General features: G+C 36.2%; 1 protein-coding gene and 1 long non-coding RNA gene across 23 annotated transcripts in view; one reads left to right on the top strand and one right to left on the bottom strand.

Annotated features, from left to right (window-relative positions):
* Positions 1-26,770, top strand: part of mtd (TLD domain-containing protein mustard) — a 306,573-nt gene that overhangs the window by 273,868 nt on the left and 5,935 nt on the right. The window contains exon 1 of one of the 19 annotated variants that reach the window (XM_069125556.1): positions 9,352-10,105. The exons of the other annotated variants lie outside the window; for them this stretch is intronic. Within the exon in view, the coding sequence (XP_068981657.1) occupies positions 10,040-10,105 (66 nt within the window). The 5' untranslated portion in view covers positions 9,352-10,039. Of the gene's footprint in view, positions 1-9,351; positions 10,106-26,770 lie in introns of those variants that run through there. 19 annotated transcript variants of the gene reach the window in all.
* Positions 21,489-23,734, bottom strand: LOC138186069 (uncharacterized). 4 transcript variants are annotated; one of them, XR_011174788.1, is made up of 6 exons: positions 23,215-23,734; positions 22,919-23,146; positions 22,647-22,861; positions 22,364-22,529; positions 21,951-22,251; positions 21,489-21,744 (listed from the first exon to the last, which is right to left on the bottom strand). It is a non-coding gene; the product is annotated as an uncharacterized LOC138186069 (long non-coding RNA). The 4 variants fall into 4 exon arrangements; XR_011174786.1 differs by having other exon boundaries at positions 22,386-22,529; positions 23,215-23,725; XR_011174785.1 differs by having other exon boundaries at positions 21,951-22,529.

The raw sequence follows: 26,770 nt of genomic DNA, 5'->3' as shown, positions 1-26,770 counted from the left end.
AAACGTGCATGCTGTTCTCTGTACGCTCAGCTTTGGATTCTCACTGCCGTCTCGTCTCGTACAGCTGATCATTCGTTTAGTCTTTAGACGGATTATTCGCGGCATGATTCACATCCACTGCATTATAAACATGCCACTACACGAGAAATGTAAAAACAGGAAAGAAGAGTTTATCAGAAAGAGTTTATCTTTATGAAGATAAAGTGATATAAAATCAAATCTTATACGAATTCTCTGCATTTTTCTTTTTTTATAGATGACAGATAAATTCCATGCTACATAGATTTCCAAAATTTAAGTATCAAAATACCAGAGTAATTTCCATGTTCATTAGAAGAACTTTACTATCAAGAATCATCGGGTGCACGATACAAAATCGATTCAGGCGAAGATCTCTCAGCTCGCAGATCAAATCAATTTAGAAGTAACTGGTCTAATCTCGGATGCAAGATACAAATCTTGCTGAAATTTTTAATAATTTCGAAATTAACTAGGGACCATTTCCTTCGAAAATTTTGTATAAAAAAACAAACAAATCGTGGAGCATGAAAATGTTTGACGCTTGTTTATGTGAATCTCGTTCCAGAAATATTCAACGATTTCCTGCAGTTTGTCCGATCGGATCGCTTTGTCTGCGCGCGCGCGCACGCCCAAAGCCCGCGGTGATCCTCATAGATCGTTTTTCATCGTGGGGGAAGGTTAATGAGACCAAAATGCTTTTCGGATGATGCCGCTGTGACCGATTTATTTCCGGAAGGTCGCTCGCGACCCGCCTACGTCACTGCTTCCGTTCGACGATGATATCGTTTGCCAAATACAGATGTTCATCGCACGTGAACAATCCTGCTTGCTCACTGCAGCAATAAAAGCAACGACTGTGAATCAATGGCTATTTTTACAACGCTCTTACTCTTTCCTAAAGCCTGTGTACATATTCGCTGTCGAATGTTCGATGTGATGAACTCTTCATTGAAGAAGAATTTTACGTGTGACCATAAGTATCTTTTATGGAATATGAATGATAATAATCATTGAGAACGATGATAAGGAATACTGTAGTCAGTAATTGGATGATAGTAAGCGTGACCATAATCGTTTCTTAAACCAAGATTACGATTATTGTTTATTTGATGTCTGTTGTAGGAGACAGTAAGAATAATTGAAATCGATATATAGTATACATATAAATAGAGATAAGCGTACCACTTGGGAAGATTACACGAATAATTACAATTAGTAATTCAAATAAAGCTACAATGTGACTATAGTTATTTATTGTTGGTATATACGAGTAACTAGGCGGAAAAATAATTACTCAATTATACAGGATGTCCAAGGCTATTAATTCCCAAGGATTTTCTCGCAAACGATAAGTATGAGCAAAAATGTTGCAAAGCGAACTACGTATTCACGACATTCTTTTCGCAGGTACAAAGATGCACGTGCGCCTTTATGTTTTAAATGGATCTGTCGTATGTAAGATGGAGAAAACATAAATACAAGAATATTGCGCTACGTCGTTTCCTGTTTTCTCATGTGATATTTTACAAAATTAAAGGCAAAATATGTTCTAAAGTAATCAGTTTTCGACCATATTATGTTAGCATATTTTCTTTTTTCGTGGACTGACGAGAGGATTCGATGTACGCAAAAGAGAGGAAGATTTTCATTTAAGACAGTCAAGGAAAATGTACATGTATTTTTGCGCTTGCGAAAAAAGATACTATCGTGAACGTATAATTCATTTTGAACCATTCATATTTACCAGCTTTCATTTTTCCCTCACACTCGTTGCTTACTTACGAGAAAAACGCTGATAACCAACAGCGTGAACAGCCTGTGTACTTATCCCTATCCTCAGTTAAGGCTAATTGTAGATATTAACGTTTGAACGTTCTACGATACACCGATATTAATGCAAGTTGGTTTCTAAGGAATCGTATTTCACTCGATGTTTTTTCCATTGAGACATTTTTATGTCAACCCACGACAAAAGATTTCGAAGATGTTGCAAATGTGCCAAGGTTATTTTCAACGGCGAATCCATTGACGTCAATGACAATGGAAATGTTGAAAACTGGTCGCATAATTGTGCGTTTATAATTGGACAACTTCGAACCTGAAGTATATCAATCATTACTCGTCGAACTTTTGGAAAACTGAATTGCTCTTCTATGGAGTAGAAAATAGATTAGTTTCAGTAGTGGGTGGTCCTGACTGGGGTCGATGTTCTATGTCGATTGCACGTATCTCACCCTGTTTATCATATCTATACGCGAAGGGCTATCGTGGGCTAAAATTATCCTTCGTCCGTTTCTAAACTCTGTGCATGACACTCATTAGCGAATTCTATTCATTTTCTAATAGGAACAAAACGAACGTAAATATACAAAGATCCGTAGGAACAGAAACGTGACCGGTACACCTCCGTCAGTTTTTTAATTTTAACACCACGCTGTGACTGAAGCTGAATATTTAAACTCGAATATTTGAAAACGAAAGGAACCTGTTAGATCCGAAAGATAGAAAAAAAAGTTTCAATACCACGTTCTGACTGAAGATGAATATTTAAACACGAAATAGCTAGAAAAGAAAAGAACCTGTTAGATCCGCGAGATAGAAGAAAAATAAACATAACGCGTGTCGATAAAATAATAATCAAATATGTATTCCTTGGACCAGTATTAGTCATTGTAGACAATTTCTGTAGGAAACTACGCTACTAAATTTACGATCAACGTTAAAATTAAAGGAATGGAAAAGATCGGTATCGGAAAGATCGACATCAAAGACGATAAAAATTCTCACTCGTCATTTCATTCTAAACACGTGTATATCTCGGTATAATTATTCTTAGAGCCATATTTCAATGGTCACGTTCTTCTTCCCTCGAATTCACGTCCTTTCTCCCTCTGCAAACTTTCTCAAGAGCTCTGCTTCCAAAACTCTGCTCGTATCGCTCGAAAATACCAAGTGGGGATTGCATAAAGTACGATCGACGTAGAACACGCGAGCAACGAGTGGATTCTAGCCTCCCGCGAACCCTCCATCGTGTTTCCAAAAACAAGTCGCCGTAGACGATGTTTCCGTCCTCGAGTTGTTTCACACCGTGGTCCGAGGACACGCTGGAACGCGTCACCTTCGCTCTCTCGGAACCGTGCCAACATTCCATCTTCGTTCCATTAGCTCCACGAAACTTCGCTAAAATTGCCCAGCTAGCGAGAACCATGGCGCCAGCCCGTAACACGTCGCTGGACACGGGCAGGATAAACAATGCATTCCTCCGATCGTTTCTCCTTACCATCTGTTGCTTGTGATTTCAGATATAACGTTCCTTCATTTCGAATTCAGTAGTCCGACTTGTTATTAACGTTTTCACTGTCTATTACGAGCCGTTCGTTCAACGATATTGTTCGCTGCATCTATTACGATAATATGTAGCAAATGAAGTGCCATTCGTGTTCCAGATCTGTGTAATAAATAGTGGTAAATATAAAATACTCGATATATGAAGTATTGAGAGGAGAGTAACGCTGTGTAAGATCGGGAGGAAACTTGCGTTAATGACGTCAAAAGGTAGAAAATGTTCGTGTCAACTCGTTTTCGAAAATGCTTTATCGTAGAACTGTAAGAATTTACAAGCAGTTGTAAGCAAGTGCAAATATTTTTATTGATTGTTTCATGGCAGTTGTAATGAACGTTCGAGATTTCTTCCCTCTGCAAGAATGCAGTCTTTCATTCGTGGAATTAATGGTTGTCGAATTCCTTCAAATATTCCTGACGTTGTAGAAATAATAGTCCAAAATGGAACAGAACTGGTCTTCTGTCTGTGTCACATTTTCTTTAGAAATAATTTCACAGATTCTCCGAAAATCTTTAAACGCTTATAAGTTATAAACTAATAGCATTATGAATTAAAACTCTGAGCTTCCCATACGAACCTTTTTTAGCTTCCTGACTTATCTTCTTTATGGTTCGTCAATTTCTAATGTGCAATTGGATTTGTTATTAACCCTTTCACTGTCTATGGGCATCTATAGGCGATCAATCATGTGCCTCGCTGTACATTGTATTATAAATATCAAATTAAGTATGCTTCATATTCTATACTTACATCTAAAATGCACGTGCTTTACTAGCGGCAAGCAACTTCAAAGGCTAATAATCAAAGAGATTGAAACTACGTGTAAAAAGTTAATTTCGCTTTGAAGCAGTGCGTTGCTTAAATTGAATGATCGATCGATCGTCCATTGTTGTTGTTATCCAAAAAGCTATGAAATCTCGAACAAGGATTGATTGGAGTGTGTTTAATAAACTGATTGGAATAGCGATGGTTCTTCATATGTTGATTTATTTCGCTCGTAAAATGCGATCATTTATTCAGTTCTTTTTTCTTTACGCTGGAATTAAAATCGTGTCGATAATGATTTTGTCGATTCGCGTCGATTTTTCGCCGAAATTACGTGTACTGGATATTTAAAGAAAAAAATAAAAAAATGGAATTTTCTGTCCGAGCTATAAATTCACAGTCACACAATATTTATAAAAGTAAACGTTGATTAATTAATTTCTTTATTCGTTTTCTTATCTGCAGTATTTTTTTTTTTTTTTTTTTTTTTTTTAATTAGAATGATCATTTTAACGAATATCGAATCCATGAGAATGAAATCTAAATTGTCCGTATAGACTACGAATTTACACACAGTATCAAAATACAACAGCATGTGCCTATTAATTATATGCAAGTCACACTTTCCTTATCGTGCGTTCGTTAGCGTGCGAAATCGTGTGCAGCTCTGAAAACACAGCTGGTCGACGATAAAACAGTGATCGAGCGTAAATAAGATATGATCGTTGTCTCTCGTCACAGTTGAATTTCTAAAAATTTCCGCTGCTGTCGTTTGAACTCTCCTATTATCCAAATATCTCGGTCTAATTGTTCCTAAATGATCGCGGATACCTTGCATACGCGTTTCACGTAGCAACGAAGGTCCAATTCGACACCTCCATTGTCCAGTTGTAGCTCGAGCAACGACTAAATATTAGATAATAAATTCTTCGAATTCTTCGTGTAGCGAATAGAAACGATATACATATTGAGATCGTAAAATAAAGCAAATAAATAAAGTAGCATTAACAATTGTATTAATCTCAATTGGAGCTATACTTGTATAGACCCCGACATTACTTTTTTTTTCTCAACTTTTATCGTATTGGATATTTGCAGTTCAACAATGGCTCATATAATTGAAGTTTGCTGTAATGAATGAATGTTTGTTGGAATAGGATGTATATTTAGTTGTAATAATATCGTAAAAACTGCAAACGTTGCATTGAATAATGATAAAATATTTCATCGCGCTTAGCTATATTAATTTTTTAATTTAAACAAAATGTAACGCAGTAATGGTGCGTGCGTTTCACCCATAATAGCCTCTAAGAGTTCGCGATTAAACAAAATAACAAAACATTTGATTTCACTGATCTATAATTTTATTAAATTATATATAATATTTTATAATTGAAAAGAAAAATGCACAGTAAACTTTCACCTGTAACAGCCTTTGTGGCTTAACAGCCGACCGATTTTACCACCTTTCCATATTTCTACCTATTAACGATCATAATCATCGAACTAAATTTTCTATACGTTTATCCCGTATTTGGAGAGAACAGTTAAGTACAGAGGATTAAATTCTTGATAAAGTAATCCTCTTTATTATCTGCATCGCGTCAGAGTGTGACGTACGTGACGTATTGACATCACGTAGACCGGTTGGAAAATTGCACCATGGAATTTGTCAGTAATTTTCCATGAAACATAAAAATCTGGCTGCTTGTTTGCTTGAAATCGCTATGCGGACCAGATACGTCGGTAGACGTTCATTAATCTTCGTAATTTGCATTACCAGTCGCTTAGATGAAGCGCCTTGGGATGATTCAGAAAACACGATCTTATTATGTTGTTCGTGCTATTGGTATTTAACGCCTCTATGCAAGATATTAGAAAAGATTAACGAGGCGTTAATTGGTAAAATAACAGCGATGAAACGTGTTTCGTGTGTTCCATCTTTTTTTTTCTTTTTTCTTTTATGTGTGTTTCTTCGGGCTTGAATAACGATGGAGATTCTTATCACAAAGTTTGGATTTGATGGATTCTAAAGTTGTCTATCGTAGATATAGCTGCTACGAGCTTCTATTCTTGGCGTTTTTGCGCATCTGCAGTTCGGCCCACGCGTAATTGTACGCTATCAATATTACCGGACAGGGATTCTCAGTTGCATCTCCATTTCTCTCCTTCTGCTCTCCATCTTCTCCCTCTCTCTTTTACTGTCACTTTCTTCCTTCTTCTTCCCTTTTTTTTCTTCAATAGATAGACCGCGGATATTTATGCAAATTTATATTTTCTTAAGCGTAATTAGCCCTTTTCGGGTTTCCAAAATTTTTTTCAATCGTCGTCACGCTCACAAACGCGATGATTTTTAACAATTGAAGAAAATGTTCAACGTGAAATTCCGAGACGGAAAATCACGCGTATTAAGAACAATTCTGTTTTCTACGAATTTTTTTAGAAATCCTTTAACGATAGAAAATTTCAATTCACTTGAGAAGGACTCAAATCCGAGAAGATGGAATTTTTATAGGACACGAAGGACTCGAAAGTCCTCATCTTAACGTTTAAGAAAACGCTGACAACTTCACAATAGACGTGCGTTTTGTTTCAACTCCGGGAATTCTGGTCTCGAATTCCAATAAATATCCAATAAATTTTCAATGTGAAAATTACGCGGTTTCGAGCAGAACGCACTGTTGACTTTGTCTCCTCTACTACATCGTGAAACGTTAACTGCATTGTCGCATGATATTAACAGAGTGCAAAAGGTGACGCGCGACGTTAGTACTTAGAAGCGTTTCATATTATATTGGTTGTTTCATCATCGATAGTCCCATGAACATAAAAAAAGGAACGAATAATTAATCTCAATAGAGTTGAACATTAAATTAGTATTTTTCGAAATTATTTGTTCATATTAAATTTATTCGTTAAATCCGCTATAACGTTATATGACTTTTCGTCATTTGCACGTGATACATATCTTTAAAAAGTATCTAGTATTTTTAAAATTAAGGAACTATAATCGATTGTATCATCTTAACACGTTGTAAACTTTTATCTTGAATAAACTTGTGTTTCCATGCGCGAAATCGTCAGTTATTGTGTAAAAAAAACACACGTTGGTTTTTGCATAAATTATTCGATTCGTTGATATTAATGGTATTCTAATTTTTAACATATAATTTCAAATTTTCTTCTCACTCCTGTAAGCAAACAAAATTTCTCATCAAAGATGAAACAACCAGTAGAACGAGTCTCGAAACTCGTGTTTAACGACAAGAGTGCGAAATATTGTCAAACACCAGTAGTTTTCCCTCCGGTTTAAATAAACTCGAGAAACGCATTCAGTATGAATATTTTATCGTCGCGTGCAAAACGAACAGAGCAAAAAGTGGAATACCATACGCGCGGCTGTTATGTTCTCATAGTTGTTGGTGCTGTGAGTCGTCATTGGCGATTGTAATTGAACTTATGTCAGAGATCGTACCTTACAAAAACACACGTGACATTTGCATGATGCGTAACGTGTAGAAAATTAATCCAGTTGGTAACAATCGACGCGTATGTGTTGCATATCGTGTAAAATAAGTCAAGAATAATACGCTTAAGAGATTGACTTTTTCTTCTTTTTTTTTACCATATTAAGATGCATGTAAAATGAAATGAAGATTAATTTGCAATATTTCTTACGATATGTTTCGACAAACAATAATAAGTATCAATTGCAATTACGCAATCGGCAGAGAAATATTCTTATATACAGTATGTATATGTTCTATTTTCAAGATATTTCATAAGAAGTTCAATGGCTCGCACTGTATAATCGAGAACATAAAAATAAAATATTTGTACATAGTAACTGCGTGGAATCTCCAAAGATAGCGCGAATTGCAATGAAAACACTCGAATATGATTTCGTTATTCCTCACATTTTTTTTGTTTGCTTTTGCGTGGTATTTACTTTTGTCCTATTTCTCAAAATAGAATGGGAACAGTAATTGATAAGCTCTAATCGTTAATAATCTTGTAGAACTTCAATCCTATTGACACGAAAGATCATAGTTAAACAATTGATTTAACAAGTTAAATTACAAGATTAATAAGTTTATAGTCAAACGATTTTGAATTACATTACAATAATATCGAAAACAATTGTTCGATTCTGAGGCAAAAAGCGATCAGTATTATCGTATTTGGTACGGAGAATAATTTTATTACGTCGTGGAAGGCGGACGTGACTATACTCACGCTACGTTGACCACCAAGTTAAATCAAATGTACCGCTAATTGCTTCGAATTCTTGCATGTGATGGATCAGATTTTCTTATGTATCCATCGTAATTAATCATCTCTGAAATTTAATTTATAATTCCCTATATTAAGCCAACAAGGATTTTCCAAGTTAGAAATCGTCTAACTACGAAACAGCCGTCTGGCCATTTTTCTGAAAATTTCTACAACAATTAAATACATTTTAGTCTTTAAAACAGTCTTTCTTTTTACGGTATTTACTATCTCTCGATTGAATTCTATAAACTATACAATTTTCCAAGCTGGAAATCAATCGTGTTTAAACAGTCTGAAATTTCATATAAGTATGAAATAATCATCGAGCAGGGGAAATATTCCATTCATTTATGCAGCTACTAAAGGCTTGTCCCTGAGTCTAAAAATTAATGCGAGCGACAAAACGAATGTTGCCCTTTTATAAAAACCAATCGATTCTGTTTAAACAGTCTACAATTTCACATAAGTACGAAACGATCATGGAGCAAAGGAAATATTCCATTTGTTTATCCACCCACTTGAAAGGCTTGTCAGCAGATGTAAAAAATGATACGAACGATGAAGCGAATGTTTCCCTTTTGTAAGAACCTTTAAATCGAACTCTATAAACTATACAATTTTCCAAGTCGAGAATCGATTCTGTTTAAACAGTTTACAATTTCACATAAGTACGAAACGGTCATGGAGCAAAAGAAATATTCCATTGATTTATCCACTCATGAAAGGCTTATTCACGGTTCATAAAAAATGTGATGCGAACGATGAAACGAGCATCCAAAATGAGACTATTTTGATCCAAATTGGTAGCGTGACACGCGCTTGAATGGAAGAGCAGTGCGCGCACCGGCAGCACGTGCTGCGCGAACCGGTTTGCGCGTCGAGTTTATCCCCTCCCCACCACGCCTTTCTCCTAGGATCGGAGTATTAGACTCACCCCGAAAGCGCGGTGGTACAGTGTTGCTTCAGTCCTCGCGAAGTGAAGCGTGCATACCCGAAACGATCGATCGTGAAACGAACAAATCGAATTTAACGTTATATCTATCCGTGAACACAATTTCAGTCGCAGAAAAGCTCTAGCAAGTTCGAATCGACGAAGCTTCAATTCCAGAAGTTCTCCTTCTGAGCTTTCGACATTGTATACGTATATTGTATACGTATAATATCACTGTGACTTATTGACCGTTTCGTTCGGATCAATTACATTTCATCCAAACATAAGCACATTTATCGCGAGTTTGAGAGGCAAGAGGAAAAAAAGACAGAAATCTTCGAGGCAAAAGGAAAGCAAAGTTCACGTCAATAGATAGGCGTGAAGCATCGCAAAGTGTTTTCTAAGAGCGCACAATCGCGCGTATTGGTCTGAAATTTCGACGATACACTTGTGTGTATTTTCAGCGCGATTAGTAGACGCGGGTTGGTACGTTCGCTTCTAGAAAGGTTTGCGCCACGGCGACTGATCTGATCGCAGTGAGATCTTGGACCGACGTTAAAACGCAGAATAAAACGCATAATGTAAACTGTTTCCTGCGTGATCATAGTCGCAGAGAAAAATATATATCAGAGTATAGCAGTGATAAAACGGTGGAGGCTGGAAATTCGAATTTTTTACTTCAGAGGCGAAAGAATCTAGTCAAAATGCCGAGGCCAAAGTTTCTAAATCCCATCACTAAGATCTCCAAGTTTCTCAAGCAGAAGACAAAGGTAAACAAAGTTTATTTCAATTTAAAATCTCCTTTCTGCTAAATCAATTTGTTCTGATTTTTTTTTCTTTTTACTTTTCTTGTTTCTTAGACTCTTTTTGTGGAAAATGTTTGAACGAGATGAAGAGTGACCTTTGCCTTTTTATGATTCTAGTATTTTTAGTCATGAACAGTTAATAAGCGGTTCTTTATCTCTCAGATGTAATATTCTTTGCTTTTCCTGAGTCACTTGTCTTCTAGGCAATACGAGAGATTGTAAACTGAATGTTGAAGTTGTACGCAATATGAAAGTCATCGTTGAACACGCCTTTTTGGTTTCATTTCTACTTTTGGAAATGAATGATTTTATCATTTTTCGTAAACGAATTCTGTGCGAATTATGCGGCAAGCTTCTTAATAAAAGCGAGTATACATTTCGCTTCGGTGTTCCGAAATGTAAATAAAATAAACAAAATTCGAAACGTTTGATTCTAAAAGTAAAAGCTCTACGTAGAAACATTACAATGATCTAAATTTATCGCCGAATTATATAAAGAGCGTTTCTAGAAGACAGATAAAAGATTCGATTCTAGGTTCTATGTACAGAAACAAGTAAAAATGTTTATACAAAGATATGCCCGTATGACGAATATCGAGTATAAAAAAATAGGAGCGTCGTCCATTGAATTGCACGCAAACGTCTCGTTTTGTCTTCTTCAAACTCGTTCAGAACTCGTTTAAACTCGTTATTCTAATAATATAATCTTCTCTCGATGACACGAACGTACACCTAAATTTCTTGTGCATTTTTTTTAAAACATCGCTGGCGGACCAAAATATAATTGAAACGAAATATTTCGAGAAAATAACGAAAAAATAAATAAAATTATATATTTTCGAATTGCATATTTTAATATTTCCGTTTTGCTTTCTCTTTCAAAGGCTGAAACTTAATGTACAAACAAATTTTCTCGTCATTCGCCGAACACAATCTTTTTGTCACAAACGATTCACACGTTTCGCGGATTCCGGAATTCCTCTAGATCACGTTTTCGGCGCGCCATTGACGTAAAAGTTATGTCTGACGAGTGCAAAAATAAGCAACAATTTTTCAGAAAAATCTCTCTAAGACCCTTTCACGTTTTCACGAATCCCTGGCAAATATGAGGTCAATTTGCCACATGTGTTCCTAACAGCTGTCTCTCGATTGACTTTTTCCTTCATTGGCGTAGTCTTCGTTCCCTTTGTTGATTATATTCGGTTACTCTAGTAAATAGACCTTCTTCATAGTTTACAAGCGACGATTCTCTACCCAGTGTAAAGGTGTTCGATCTATACTGGAACGTAAAAAATTGATTCTCGGATATTTAGAACGGTATATCGATTGGGAAAGTGAGACATGTACTTCTATAGTGTTACGATAATTCTTCATAATTTTCTTTTTCTTTTTTTTTTATCTGTGTATAATATTTAGGAAAATATTACGGGGAATACGTAAATCCGTGAAAAATCACGTTTGTCTTTTTATGAAATTAAAGTTCAGAAATTATATCCATATATTCGAATCATATTTTTATTTGGTTGTGCAGATTAAATATGCGCGTTTTTGTTATCATCTTGAAAATATAATCCAAAAATATCGATTGTATGTTAATATGAGTTATGGTTGACGTTGATTTTTTTGTACGCAACATCATTTGGTGGCACCTATTTCTCTTGTATCTGTGGATTTGACAGATTACTTCTCTCTATAAAACGTGTCAAAATCACAAAAATCAATAAAATTATTCCGGCATATTTTTTCACTCGCGATTTAAAAATTTGAGCGTTTTAAACATTTCGAATTTATGTATTAAACATTTCTGGCAGCGAGTTTACTTCAAAATATATCTTCGATAATAAAAGTTTTTAACTAAAATAATAAAAATTTGCTGGTTTCGATACCTTTAGGAAAAGTTTATGAATATGTCCTTGCTTTCAAATTCAATTCGAATGTAGCGCCTCAAAGATGGGATGTTAAGATTGTTTGGAAGCTTGTACGAGATATGATCAATATGCTAACTAAATAAACTCTTTTTCTTCGTCACTGGAGCGAAACAGAAAAGAAAGGAAAGAGAATCCAACTGCTTTCCTACGATTCGACAAAACGACGTAACTTTCTTCGACCCGTTTTCTATGTCTCTCACCAGGAACCACAAATTTTCCATAATGTAAAGTTGATGAAACTATCTGTTTCACCAGCGATGTGATTTAACCGCGATGAAACTTAATTCGCAAAAAAAGATTGTCTCTCTACATACCTTAATTTCAGAACGTTCCATCAAACGCTAAAAAGATTGTGTCAATTATCTTAGTTGCAAAAAGTTCACCGATTATGCCACTTTTTAAAGTTGGTATTCGAACATCATCCCCCAAGTTCAAACATCGTGCTGTCCCTTTCAGGAATTTCCTTCTTTTCTCGCATAAGCAATGTAACAAAAATCCAAACGTGTGTCAAACGTATGTTGTATATAGCGATGACATGTGCAGAAAATTATCCACCGGTGCACACAATTAGCATATGTCACAGTTAGAAAGATATTATAGCAGCAGCTCAGTTGTGTTTACGTGCAACCGGTCCTTGGCCGCGCCTAGGTCCACCTTTCACAGAATCCGGCTTCGTTCAATATACTAACTACGCTCGAACCCGACCAATCTCTGATGAAAGTTATGCAATAACGAATAACTATACACGCTGGCTTTTACAGCCGCGACGCTCGTACACGCGCTAGGGGCGCGGTCTGCGGCGATGGCTCGACCGTGAGAAGGGGTGGTTTCTCGCACACAAGGAAAATCGACACACTAGGCGAATCACAGGCTAATGGAAATCGCGAGGCAGACAGAAGAATGGCTGACATTTAACATTTTTCGCGTTAAAAATACTTGTTGGGGTATGAAGCGTAAAAAAGTTGCAGTAAACAAGGGGTGGAGTTCCCCTTTGTAAAGAGAGAACGTGCTCCTGAGAGCGTTCTACTTACTCGAGGAAAGCTGTTTCCTTCGTGAGAAAAGCAAACCGAATGTGTTTCGACTCTTTGTCGTTATGTTCCACGAGATAATATCGCTTTTTCTCTGTTTAAATTTTATTTTTTTATTGAGGATATAAATCGATTACGTTAATCAATAAATCTTGCAGGACGAAATCTCTTTTTTTTTTATCCAGCGAGAAAAATGGTAGAGGTACGTCTTTTCGAATGATTTCGTAAAGGAGGAATTACACAGACAAAATGATCCTCCGGAAAAGAGAATAATCTGGATTAATAGAGAATATATAATAAGAGAATATATGTGGATTAATTTGGAAATGCTATTTGTTCTTATTCGTAAAGAGTCGAAGTGAAATTTATTTTCTACTAGCTCTTTAAATCATCCCCCTTTTTGTGTCGCGATGTAATGCGCAGCTCGTATTTTGCTTATTCACGAACGAGTAAGTAACTGGAAACGGGGACCGTGTGGCATGAATTAACTAGTCGTTTCATGAAGGATAGCCCAGAACGAAGGGTGGAGCTCGTTCGAGAGTTAAAAGAAAAGAAAAAATTGGACCTCGCCCATTTTGGGGTGTCCAATTGCTGGCTGATCCTATAAGAGAATAAATTGTCTAAGCTAGCAGGGGTTGTTTTCGAACATCTCTCACAGTTCTCTCACTGTCCTTCGCTAATTACTTTAGCACATTTATCTCCCCCACTTTTCTTTTCTTAGAAAGCAATCTCATTTTGTAATCAGTAGGCAAACATTAATTAACTATATATTTTGTCTATTTTTACAATGAATATGTACATTTTTGAAGAACAATTTATGAAAATTAAAAATAATTTTAAAAATAAATCCTAGAATGAGAACACAATTTTCCTTCCAATTCAATCAGAAGGTTTCTTTTTATAAATTATACATTTTTCAGTCAATTTTATATATATATTTTTGTTACATATTATATGTTTTTGCGCTTACTGGACTCTTATTATAATACGTTTCGTCGTGTATTCATAAATGCAAATATTTCTGTCGAACATCGTTTAAATTAATTTCCGTAGAAGATCTCTCGCCCATTTAATACGTAGCTCATTAACCAAGGTCCTTCCAAGTTTTCCTCAGTGCTCGTTAATTCTCGCGTCAGACAGCTTCGTGCAACCTCTCTGACGTATCAGACGATCGAAATGATCCAAAGAATAACAGAGGCGCAAGTATCCCATTTAACCAGTACCATCGAGGCTCAGGTAAATACAAGTAACCCACGCTTTTCAAAATCTCGAATCTTCCAAGAATCCGTGAACCAGCAACTTAAACAACGTTCCGTTAATAGCTACAAATCAAGTGCTAAAAATTCTCTTTGTCGTATATCGCTATAGCTTCAAATAAGAATTCGAACTCGTCCAGTGAAGATCAACCTACCTTCGGAAAGAAAAAACAGGCCGATCAATAGCGGCGTCGAACGCGTTAAATACGCCAAAATGTTGAAGCATTAAACACGTCGATGCGGACAGATAACGACGTTTTTCCGTTTTAACGATCATTTCGATGTTCATCTGGTACGCGTTTCAATACGCGAACACTCGCTTACGCGTGTTTGCGTGGTTAAAATAAAACGAAAGAGCGGCTAGAAGAAGAAAATTCGCGATTCATCTCGTTCCTCGAGGTGTCTTCGTAGAGATAAAAGGGAAAATCGCAAGGATGCTTGTTGTTCGTCGGTTGTTGGAAAGAAATTACAGTTTCTTTGCTTCTACAAAAATTTGCTTATTACGATGAACATTTTTCGAAATCTTTTTATTTCCGGAAAACAAATTCTTTTGGCAGAAATTCATCGTAATCGATCGATTTCAACAAAAGTTACAGTGTTTTAAAGACGAAGAAAGATCCTATTGGCTGATTTTTGAAGAAGTAGTATTTTAAGGATGGCACGAGATCTTATTAGTTGATTTTTGAAGAAGTTGTAGTGTATCGAAGATGAAAGGAGATGCTAAAAGAATCGATCAGTTCTAATGAACTTTTCTCAAAAAACACTTCCTTCGTGAAGAGACTACACTTCGAACTACATCTAAGTTTTATGTATACAGAAGGATATGTTTCATTGAGAAAATGGTGGAAATGGAGATCTTCGCACCGAGACCAACCAAATCAACGCACATAATCGACTTTTCATTTCTTCCAGTTCGTTTATTATTCCCATAATTTCTACGCTAAACACCCAACTATTTCTATAATAATCGTAGCGGAACACAGCGAGGAAGTTTACCTTGGCTTCGCGTGTCGACGTACTACGCAGCTTTTCCTATCTATGTATTTTTGTTGTTCTCTGCTCGTCCATATATCTTGGAGATTGTAGACGTTGCTTGACGAAATGTCCAATAATTCGTCGGGCTATTTTTGATTGAAATAACAGCTCGACTTACATTAATCACCGAATTTTACGATAGAAACTAACTAGGAACAACGCTCGATTAGCACAAGACGTACTAATACGTTTCTCGTCAACGTTGTCTAACGTGTTTTCTGACCTTTTTTTCTAATGGTTTCCTAAGTACGAGGAAATGAACGGAGGTTTTGGAAATTTAAATAGAACGAGCAACAAAATTGAAGGAAATGATCGAAGTAGAGAAGGTTTGTTGACCTAACGAATATATTATGTTTTCGCAATAAAGCAAAGTAGTCGTAAATTCTGCAATCTCTCGAGCGCAAGGATACGAGCGAAATTGCATCACCGTTTTTCAAATGAAATAGAAACTTGTGTTACGTTCCTTGTACGTATGGCACGGAGGTCGTAAATTAAGGAAGAGGCGTGCATCATGATGCAGTGCGTTTTGTGGAAACTATTTTAATCTTGGACTGCTACAGTTATTTGCGAATTAATATTCAGCTTGTTCAACACTTGTTCCCTATACACTGGAAATATTAACGACTTGAGCAAGACGTGGAGCATACGAGAGCCATGTGGCACTCAACGTGTCAAAGAATAAAATATCTGTAGACTTTGTCGCGAAGATAAAAAGATTCGTTTATGAACATAACATACATGTTCAGATCTACTTAGAAAGAAGAAATGCTTCTACATTTCTAGAAGCAGTCTCGTAATGACGGAAATTAACTTGATTGTAGCGACGCTGCGAACAAAAGATCGTACTTATTTCGTACGTATTTTGACCACGTACACGCGCAAACAAGATCGTACTTTATTGTTAAATTACATAATTTCGCGCACATAAAACTCGACGAATGCGTTCATCTCGTTTATAAGAGGAAGTCGACCTAATTGGTCAACTTTGATTACAATGCGCCTGTCGTTGTAAATTTAGTCACTGCGACTCTTCTGTGATTATTACAATTTCTCGCAGTTGGCTCTATTACATCCAGATTTCTCTAAAACGATCGTGAAAATGTTTAATTGTCCAACATATTATCCTCGATATTTCCATGAAAAGTTCCGAGAATGTATACGATGCGACACTCATTATAGAAATTAGATTGTAGAAAATGATTCAATAGAAAACTAAACTAAAACTTACTGCCTCAAAAATGATGGATAAAACGTTTTGATCGAAGAGTGCAGTAATTTTTTACTCGGCGAGTACATGCGTCAAAACTCTCTCTCTATCTCTTTCTCTCTGCTTCTCTCTAGTTTCCTTTTTACACTCATCGGAGACGTCTATCGACTGGTACAGTCTCGTGGTATTCAGATTTCAATTAACCGTGTTTGTATTTGTTGGTAACGAAGGAAGAAAAATGTAAACTATTATAATAGCAGTCGCAATTATGTCATTAATTCAGATGATAGTAGCTGTTAGAACGCGCGAAGAAATCTATAAAAACACTCGATCGAGCAAGAAATCTAACGCGTGTCTAGATCTTCTGCTATTTATAAACGTTCGTTAAACCACGCTGAATGATGAGCCTTCGTTTTCATTTACATCTTAGATCGCTACAATTTACATTTACATTCTGATTTTTGGCTCAATCCATATTCCTTGCTTCACGAATTCTTGTTTTGTTTCCTTGTATCAAAACAAATGACGATTACGTGTATTCTCGACGCGTTCTAGCCAAGGTATATCGTAAAATTAAACGAAGCAGATTCGTGGTTTAATTATCTTCGTTGGAATTCGAGCTAGCGTAACTAATTGTGCTCTCTCTCTTTCTCTCTCTTTCTCTCGATTCTTTCGAGTCGACACTTTGCGTATGGAGCGTAATTTGCCCTGAATGAGAACAGTTAAACGATCTTTTGTAAACCGTTCTTTCTTTTCGAGTCGGTGCAAAGGAAGATTAATTTTTTGCTGGTGGAATTATAGTGATAAAAATTGGTTCTGTAAGATGAATAATTATTCTAGCGGAGAATGACAGTTTTGACAGTTTCTTCGCGTTAAAAACAAAAGACCGAGACTTATCACAATGGGATGAATGAAGAAGAAGAAGGAAAAGCGAAGAAAACAAAAGAAAAAGAGAAAAGACAATAACAGAACCTTCGAAAATGACAGGCGGAAAAATCGGTCGATTTATGAGCAAAACCTCATCATTGTCAGCGTTGCAGCGAAGGACGATCAGGAATAATACCGTCGAGGACGCCGCAAGTCCCTCGAGAGATACACCCGGCAGGATTCGCGCTTGTACTTGACATTAAAGGAAAGGAAAGACGAAGTAAGCCGGTCGTCGAAAGATTTTTTACCAAGCTCGATGGTCATTTGAAGAGAGAGAAAGAGAGAGAGAGAGAGACTCATTCGAATGCCCATTTTCAGGCTCAGTATCGAACGAATCATCGGATCGGTCGGATTCTCCATCTTTTCGACGTCGTGCAAACCTTGCAAGCAATTTTCTTCCAACGAGAGTACCAAACAAGTAGAAAAATATGAAAATCGGCGAAACTTCGGAAACTTAAAATCGCGAAGTTGGCAGATTTTCCAGATTTGAGAATAGCCGCAGAGGAAACGTTCACAAAGTTTTATAAATCTTGTCAATTTAAATCGTTTAACGCGAACGGTGTGTGCGTGAATTTATAAATTGTCGAGAATCGATTGGTAAACGATGCTGGAAGATGATTCCTCGATCGATGATTATTTGGATTTTTCGTCTTAGAGGATTTTACAAAGTGATCGGATTAGACGTTAAAGTGCTGTGAAGCAGAAAGGAGAAGGATTTTGTCGCGTCACGAGTTCATTTACTCAGACGTTCGTGATTACTTAGTTGGCTGATTGATGATTGATCAGTGAATTCATCGAAGGAAACATATTTTTAAAGAACCTCCGTATCGTTACGATTGTTGAAGCGAGCACGTAGCGCAAGATTATGGTAATAGAAAATCAGACTAATTCGAAGAAGAAATAATTCGATTGTGATTGGAAGTTGAGCGTTGATAACATCATGATCGTCAATTCCTGTCCGATTCTGAAGTACGTGTTCCAACATTCTTCGAGGATGCTGTCGGTGAGATAATAAATTCTGCACTATGCCTAAAAAATTGTACAAAATTCTTTGTTCGGGTAGAATGTCGCAAAAACTGGCCTAAGACTTCGCCAATCGATAATATCGTCAAAAAATAAGAGAATATATTGATTAATCCTTTCAGAATGGCGTCTCGAAAACTTTTGTTTCGTAAATTATTAATGAGAAAAAATTTGCAAAAATCAATATATAATATAATGAAGGACTACGCGAAACGTGTCTACTCACGCATAAATTATCGCGTACCGTGACACACGTTGTACTGGTCTGAAGTTTTAATGCAAGATTTGTACACGAGTAGAAAAGTCACGCGTCAACGACGACGGTCGATAGACCGACGACTTACATAAAACGAAGATGGGAAATTCATCGAGAGAAACCGACTTGTCCTCGTTGAAAGTACGTGGGCGAAACGGCGCCCATTATATGCTCGATGAAGAAGCAAAACGAGAAAAAGGCGTGCGATCGATGTCTCGTGCATCGTTCGTCGTGTGAAATCCCGAGGTCGCGTGCACATCTGGAAAAATTCACGAGGGGAGAGATCCTAAATCGAGATCGTGGCGTCCTTCTGCGCCAGAAACCACCAAGTCACTCTCGTGGCGCGCCACTCTGGGGTTAAAAATACAGTACAATGTCTTTTATGGGTTTTTAAATGCCGGAGAATATATAGGTCTGTGGCGTGAAAGCGAAGATGTAGGAGAATAACATTGGTCCTCAAAAGTATTCGAACACTTGTCATAGAAAGAAAAGAACTTCTTCCAAATTTTCTGGCCTTTGAACGTTGTTTTCCTAGGTGACCGTAACTTGCACAACACTCTCATAACGTTGGCGCGTTTTCATATGAAATAACATAATCAGATAATGTCCAATTTCTAAAATGTATTACTTGTTATTTACGCACGTATACGCTATAAACATACAAAGGGAAAGAAACTGTTTACGAATTCCTAAGAAACGACTATCGAAATGCTCACTTGCTTCTTCCCGCGAATCGTAAAAACTCGACAATCTACTTGTTGCACCGAAATTTACATTATAAACAACTTCTATCCTCTCTCGAACTCGTCGAGTCGATCCAAAGTGGAAGTCGGTCTCGCAACATTATATAACGTGCAATGCACACGCACAAATATGGAAGAATTTTTTATTTCGAAAAATTTCACAGACGAAGTCGCGTGATTTCGCAGATTAACTAAAGCGTTACTCGATCTCTAAAATAGATATAATATATTATATATATAAAATAAATATATATCTCGTAGACATAACGTCAACTCCGATCGACCTTACGTACGCGTGAACACGCGTCATCTTAAATACTTTTTCGGCTTGCATCTCGATTGCTGCCATGACCTCGGCTATCGTGTGTCGAGGTGACGCATAGCGAGATGAACATAGCGGTGCTCGTCTCCCACAACGTAAAAAATCTTGTTATGCCATCGATTAGTCTACTCCAGCGATCATACCTCGATATATGCTAAGAGGATCTGCATTTCAAATTGAGGTAACACGAGATCGAGCAACGAAGAATAATAATTATTAGTCGAACTTTGCAGTTGAACATCGCTGTATATTTACAGCTTGTAGTCTCTAATCGGGTCTTTCGCGAGCGAAACCGATCGATTCCACCTTTTATTCGTTGTTTTTTTTTTTTTTTTATTATATAATAATATAATTTCATTACATATGATACACGCGATAAACGATTAACGTTCACTTAAGAAACAAATGACTTGATTCATTCCGAGAAAGATGTCATAAATTTTAATAACGAAAATTCTGAGGTAACGACACAATGCCATAACTGGACAGCGAATTTTTGTGCAAATTCGCGTTTTCGAAAATATAATTTTAGAGATTGTTTCACCTATGGAACATTACAAAAAGAAATGTATTTTGGATGTTTTATATACTTTCTCGTATTACGTACATTTTGTGCAATTTTGCGCTTTTGAATTTTTCTGCAAATGCATAGAAATACGAAGTTTAGTCCACTTTTCTGTACTTTTCAATTTATGCAGATCATGTTGCTTCCGAATGACTCAATTATACCACTCGCAGTTGTTTTATAATATTTCACGTTCACTTTATGTAATACTATATGTTACATATATATATATATATATATATATATATATATATATATATATATATATATATATGTAGTATCGCGGACGAGGGCCCTGGGGGGTGTCATGCGGATTGTAAATAAGCGGTTGCTGAGGTGTGAATTATAAACAAGCGGTTGGTGAACATGTGTGTAGTGAAGCTAAGCAAAAGACAAGGGGTTGCTAGGGGACAATAAACGAATTAACAGCAGTATGAGTTGAGAAGTCAGAGAGTGCGAATTGTGTTATCAAGATAGTGTTGTTAGCGTTGTTAGCGGAAAGGGGGTGATTCTACGCAAAAAAAGAAGTCGAAAATATAGAATAAAAATTTTTCGTTTGAGGCTTTGTTTTCGAGAAAATAGACTTTGAATTTTCGCTCGGTACGCGTGCGGTACGTTATAACGGATCTCACTGTAGATCGTTGTCTCGATGGAAAAATTAAAAAAAACAAAAATTTCTATTCTATATTTTCGACTCTTTTTTCGCGTAGAGTCTCTCCCTTTCCGCTTGTACCACCAGTTACCAACCACCTTGTATAATAGCTTGTTTACGTTTTCGGCCCAAAATTCTCGAACATAACTCGTAGGTTAATTGTAGGCATTGACGAGAATTGTTAATTAATTATCTAGTTGTTTTAATTATAATACGTTGTTATGATTGGTTCATGTTAAATAACCTTTGTTTTCTGTTTAATTAACATCTGTTTAATCCATTTATTATTAATAAACTAATCATAATAGTTTACGATACTATATATATAAATATTATTGATATTAGTCTCGTTTCAATAAAGAGACTTTTAACGTTCTGAGAAAATCTTCTCTTACTCATAAAATTGTTTTCCATTAATTTTTATTACATCTATTTTTAATCCAGAAGAATCTTTTCCTGAAACGCGATACTATAATGGTGCCTCTTGAACGCATAGCGAGTGGTGTTGACGTTTCACGATTTTTCCTCAGATCGGTCGTGCATAACTGTTCTCCGATTCTCACGAACTCGTTTCCAGACCAACTGGTTTTTGCGGAGAGGCCTCGACCCATTCGCGTGCCGTTTTGTCAATTATCTATCGTTGACGACGACACTACGCCAACTAAAAAGTAAAGTCTAATTAATTCCAAGGCTATCGAAATCGATAAATTCATGATAACAAAGAAAAAAAATATCGATGAGTCAACAGTTCAAACAACAAGTTAGCAAAACATGTGACCAGTGTCAATAACAGGCGAACTATTATCGAGAAAAATGATTGAGTACGTTGTATCGATAATTCAATACGCGGCTGTTTTATCTACGAACGGTGAAGCACGAAGTTGCTTATTTACGAGGAAAGATCGTGTTTTAATTGGACTGTAATCCTTTTCTTCTTATTGCCAACGAAAGCTTCAATATTTTTTCTTCTCTTCTTTTCTTCTTTTTTCATCCTTCTCGCAATTAAACGTCGATGATTTTTTCCGCGTGCCCGAAGATAAAAGTTGATGTCATGGGTCAAGGAAACTTTTCTAACAAAACAGAAGTATGCGCGACGCCAGAGGACATGTTTGTCCCACACGCACAATACGTTCGAAGCGCTTCGTTGTCCTTGATCATATTTTTTATTCTATGACAGAGAAAATCAATTCTGTAAACTGATGTAAACGAACAAGTAAAACCGTTCGCTCTTCCCTGTCGACTATATTCGATATTCGCATTGCTAGTTCATCTTATTTTACGTTTAGAAATTTCTTCCTCAACCTTTCAGTGTCATCATTCCACGCTCGCTTCCTTTATTGACTCGTCTCGGGATATCAGATGGATATAAGAAACCTTCCTGTTAACGTCTGTATTTCAATTTACTGTATTTGCCATTTCGAAAAACATACAGAAGAAATAATTGCTCTGAAAAATAGTTATATACTTATCAATCACTATCAATCACATCAATAACTATCAATAAATAAATAGAAGGAAGTAGACTGTCTACAAAACCATGTTCTCAAATAAATCTCGACGTACAGTTTCAAGAATAAACTAAAAGAATAATTCTACGTGAGTCGTATTACTTTCGTACTACTTCTGTTACAAGTAAACAGATAGATGTAAATAAAGTAAGAAGCAAGAAATAAATTTACTCTTTCGCTCATTTTACTCTGTGTTCTGGTTTATCTGCTATTTATTTCGAAGGAAATAGAGGAAGAGCTGATCCTCGCAGACAGATTGCTTTCGCTCGTCTGAAGAACCAAACTAAATAAATTAATTTACGAATTTACAAAACCATCGGTTGGTACCAATGCTGTTAATTAAATTATTATCCCTTGACGACACTTTAGAATTTGTCGATCGAATCGATGGGAAATGCACCCTGTCGCGTTTTCCCACGTCGCAAATTGGTTCAAGTGCGTTTTTCTCGAGGTTGGCTCCTTGATAGGCGACGAGAAGCGCGTTAATTGCCACGGCCTCGGCTCAATTGATGCGTATCGCGTTAAAAACAGGGTAAACCGCGTCTTGTTTGGTACCTGGCGGAAAGTGGCCCGTTATGTTTCCTCTGGTGAAAGGATTGCGATTAAACTACTCGATATCCTACCTTGCGTATCGTTTTTCTCCTTCACGTAATCGATACCAACTGAATCATCGATCAATTGTTTATTACATTACGCGAGAATATATCACCTAACATACACGTTGTTAACAATCATTATGGAATTGCGTTAGGGAATTAAAAACATTTATTAATGATATATCAAAGAGTAGCGCGAAGCGAAATGGAAATAATAATCCGAGTAATTGGAGGAACTTCGTGTATTTGCTGCTAAGATCGTAATACCACCTTTAGTATCGTACTAATTACGTACGTAATATGAACTTTTGCTTTTTATTCACTAAAACGTAATACACGCCACATCTTTACACGTAAATTCAAGTTACCGGTAATACGTTTTTCTGCGACGCTCTTTTTCTGTACGTCGCACACGCAATCACATAATAAAATAACACTGTGAAATCGGTTTTAGAATTAATTACAATTAAGCTTATTGCGATAAACAAGATGAAATTCTACGAATGCTAAATTGACGTAGAAACGAACGCATCTTTTTTATCGCATGTTACTGCGTAGTAACCTTTGGCTAATCAGACGTTATGTTATTTTCACTAATGCGTGAAGCACATTTACTATCATCTTATCGCTTTACAAAATTACTGTGTCAAATCGGTACGCGTTTATCGAAATTGCTCTGATATATTGTCAAGGGGTTAATTTTCATTTGAGTATCTACATATATAATTTTATCTCTATCTAAATATGTAATCTTCGATTCTACATGTGAATCAAATGATTAAGTGATGAAAAATGTACAAATTTCAAGAGGATATGATTGTCGTTATAGGGAAATACTTTACAAATATTTCCACTTGAATAACTTTATCAATGCTTTATCGTTAAACCCTTGAATTCCCGAATCTTTCAATTCTTGAACCATTGAATAATTGAATTATTAAAGCTTTGAATTCTTGAATACTTGAATCCTTGAAACTTTGAACCCTCGAATTTTGAACCTTTGACCCCTCGAATTCTTGAACCTTTGACCCCCCGAATTCTTGAACCTTTGAACCCTCGAATTCTTGAACCTTTGAACCCTCGAATCCTTGAACCTTTGAACCCTCGAATTCTTGAACCTTTGAACCCTCGAATTCTTGAACCTTTGAACCCTCGAATTCTTGAACCTTTGAACCCTCGAATTCTTGAACCTTTGAACACTCGAATTCTTGAACCTTCGAATCTTCGAGTTCTTGAACCTTTAAACCATTAAATATATTAATCATGAATCATTAAATACGTGAATTATTTGTTGAACCTTCGGATTATTGAATCTTCGAATTCTTGAGTTCTCAAACTCTACTTGAATCCTTGAATTCTTAAATCTTTATATCCTTGAATTAGTCTAATCTATGCGTATCTCCAAGATATTTTTTTTTCCTTATAAACTTTGTACAACTCCAGTCTCCTATATTCTTCTCCAAAAAGAAAAACGTAAAAATGTTCGCTGAAAAATAATCTCAGACAAGAAAATTGCTTTATTATATTGTCACGTAGAAATTCTATAAGGTAAACCGATAGGAAAATCCCCGTTAATCTCTACCCATCGACTGCAGGTTCCAGTTCGTCCACAAATGAGTTATGTAAATTCCATAATATTAATGGATGAGATGCAAAGCTCTGACAGAGCAACAACGCTGGTGTAATCCTGCGAGACGATTGCGCGAAATTGTTATCGTCCAAGGCAGGTGCGCAAATATGATTCAACGCGTACGCATCTGGATTAACGAATAGAACGATAATAACACGTGACACATCGTAATCGAGTCTTCTTTTTTTTTCTATTAACAACTTTGCAAATTTGTCACGTTCGATTGCACTTTTAGCATTAGAAGGAGCAGCCAGGTATTATTGTTCCATGAACAAATCAGTAAAAGATTGTTTTCTCCTCTATCAACTTTTTTTTTTTTTAGTTGTGTTTAAAATAGTAATGATTCTTCTTCAGCTATCAGCTTCTAAGGTATAAAAAAGGAGCTGTCTGAAATTGTTAAAAACCTTTTAAAAGTCCGATGAATTTTTTCTATGTCTAGTTTAAGCTTAAAAAACGAGCGCTTTAAACAATTGCGAGAACGTAATTTTTTTACCATAAAATTCGCCTGAAAGAAATTCAAGCCTGCCGTTAAACAATCAGAATTTTTCCATGTGAAGAAATTGCCAGATTGTATAAAACAAAAACAAACTAGAAAATATAGTATGCTGTCCCATCGATGTTCAGTCAATTCGTTCCTAAAAGTATAAATATTTCTCGTAGACAAATTATTTCGTCCGCGACATTTTTTAGCGGATTATCTGCATAAACATGCAGTGTTTCATGCTGTCTTCCACTCTCTAATCAAACAAACCAGAAAAAACTGCAATTTTTCGCCTGAATCCGTTCTCATTTACTCCCATCGGCGATATTAGCGAAGAGGATGGTTGCATAATCTTTTGTTGATTATTCTGTGAAGAAAGGTCAAGGCTTTGCGATGAGACGAGCACGGTTAGAGATCGTCGTTTTAATACGCCAGATCTACGAAAGATAAGCAGAAATCCCTCTCCATATAAATATTCATAACTCTATACACAACTATCTTCGTACTCTTTACACAGCCAAGGAACACGACGACTCTATCAACATTGCGAAACAACAGTTACAACATGTCACACTTGTGAATGCGTAGTGATTATATGTTATTTAGATGTACTAGATTTAGAATTTAGGTTTAGATGACCAATGTTCACACGATATGAGACTGTTCCCTTAGTTGTAACCACCACAGCAATGTTCTTTCTTTCGATATGTCACATTTTTCAATCCTTTCCAGATCGCTGAGTATGTCGTTAACCCTTTCGCTCTCGATTTTTCTTTATACAGAATTTTGTAAATGATTAATTTACCAAATGATAAATGTATTCGTTTTCAGTAAAACTGCTGGAAAATTTTAGCACGTTATATACATATATTTTATTTTTAATAAAACTATGCGATAAAAGATGATTCTATTAATAGTAATAATAACAATAGTTATAGTAATAATTATTAACAGAATTAATAAAAAGGTAATTTTTCTTAGAAACAAACAAACTGTGAAAGATTTCGACCTCAGAGGGTCAAAGTCTAATTAATCGCGAGCTACTTCATGTCTTGCGGCAAGGTCTTTGCTCTTGTGATCTCTCATCTGTTTCGTAAGTGCAATAAAGAGCTTGCAAACGAATGCTAATATAGTGGCGGACTGTTGACTTAATAGCGAGTTAAGTCACCGTTAGGAATCTCGAGTGTTTCAATTGCTTTGAGATATTAAATTCTCCGCACTTTAGTACACATTCTTTTTTTCTTCGAATAATTTCGTTCAAAAAGAAATTCTTCTCTCCATCGTCGTTTAATAAATGTTGGATCATCTTTACCACAACTGTCGAATATCTAGCTTTTATTTTGTAAAATACAGCTACGAAATGTAGCATAAAAATGTACATATAGAATATTGTCTTACAACAGAATTGACTTCCACCGTCCCAGAGTTGCACATTTTCTAGCGAATAGTAAGAGCTTCTTGGCGCAATCTTT

This window comes from Bombus flavifrons, chromosome 13 (assembly GCF_040668555.2).
Source record: "Bombus flavifrons isolate JBK064 chromosome 13, iyBomFlav1_principal, whole genome shotgun sequence".
Taxonomy (NCBI): Eukaryota; Metazoa; Arthropoda; class Insecta; order Hymenoptera; family Apidae; genus Bombus; species Bombus flavifrons.
Note: the sequence above shows the minus strand (reverse complement) of the source record. Positions and strands in the feature narration are given on the sequence as shown.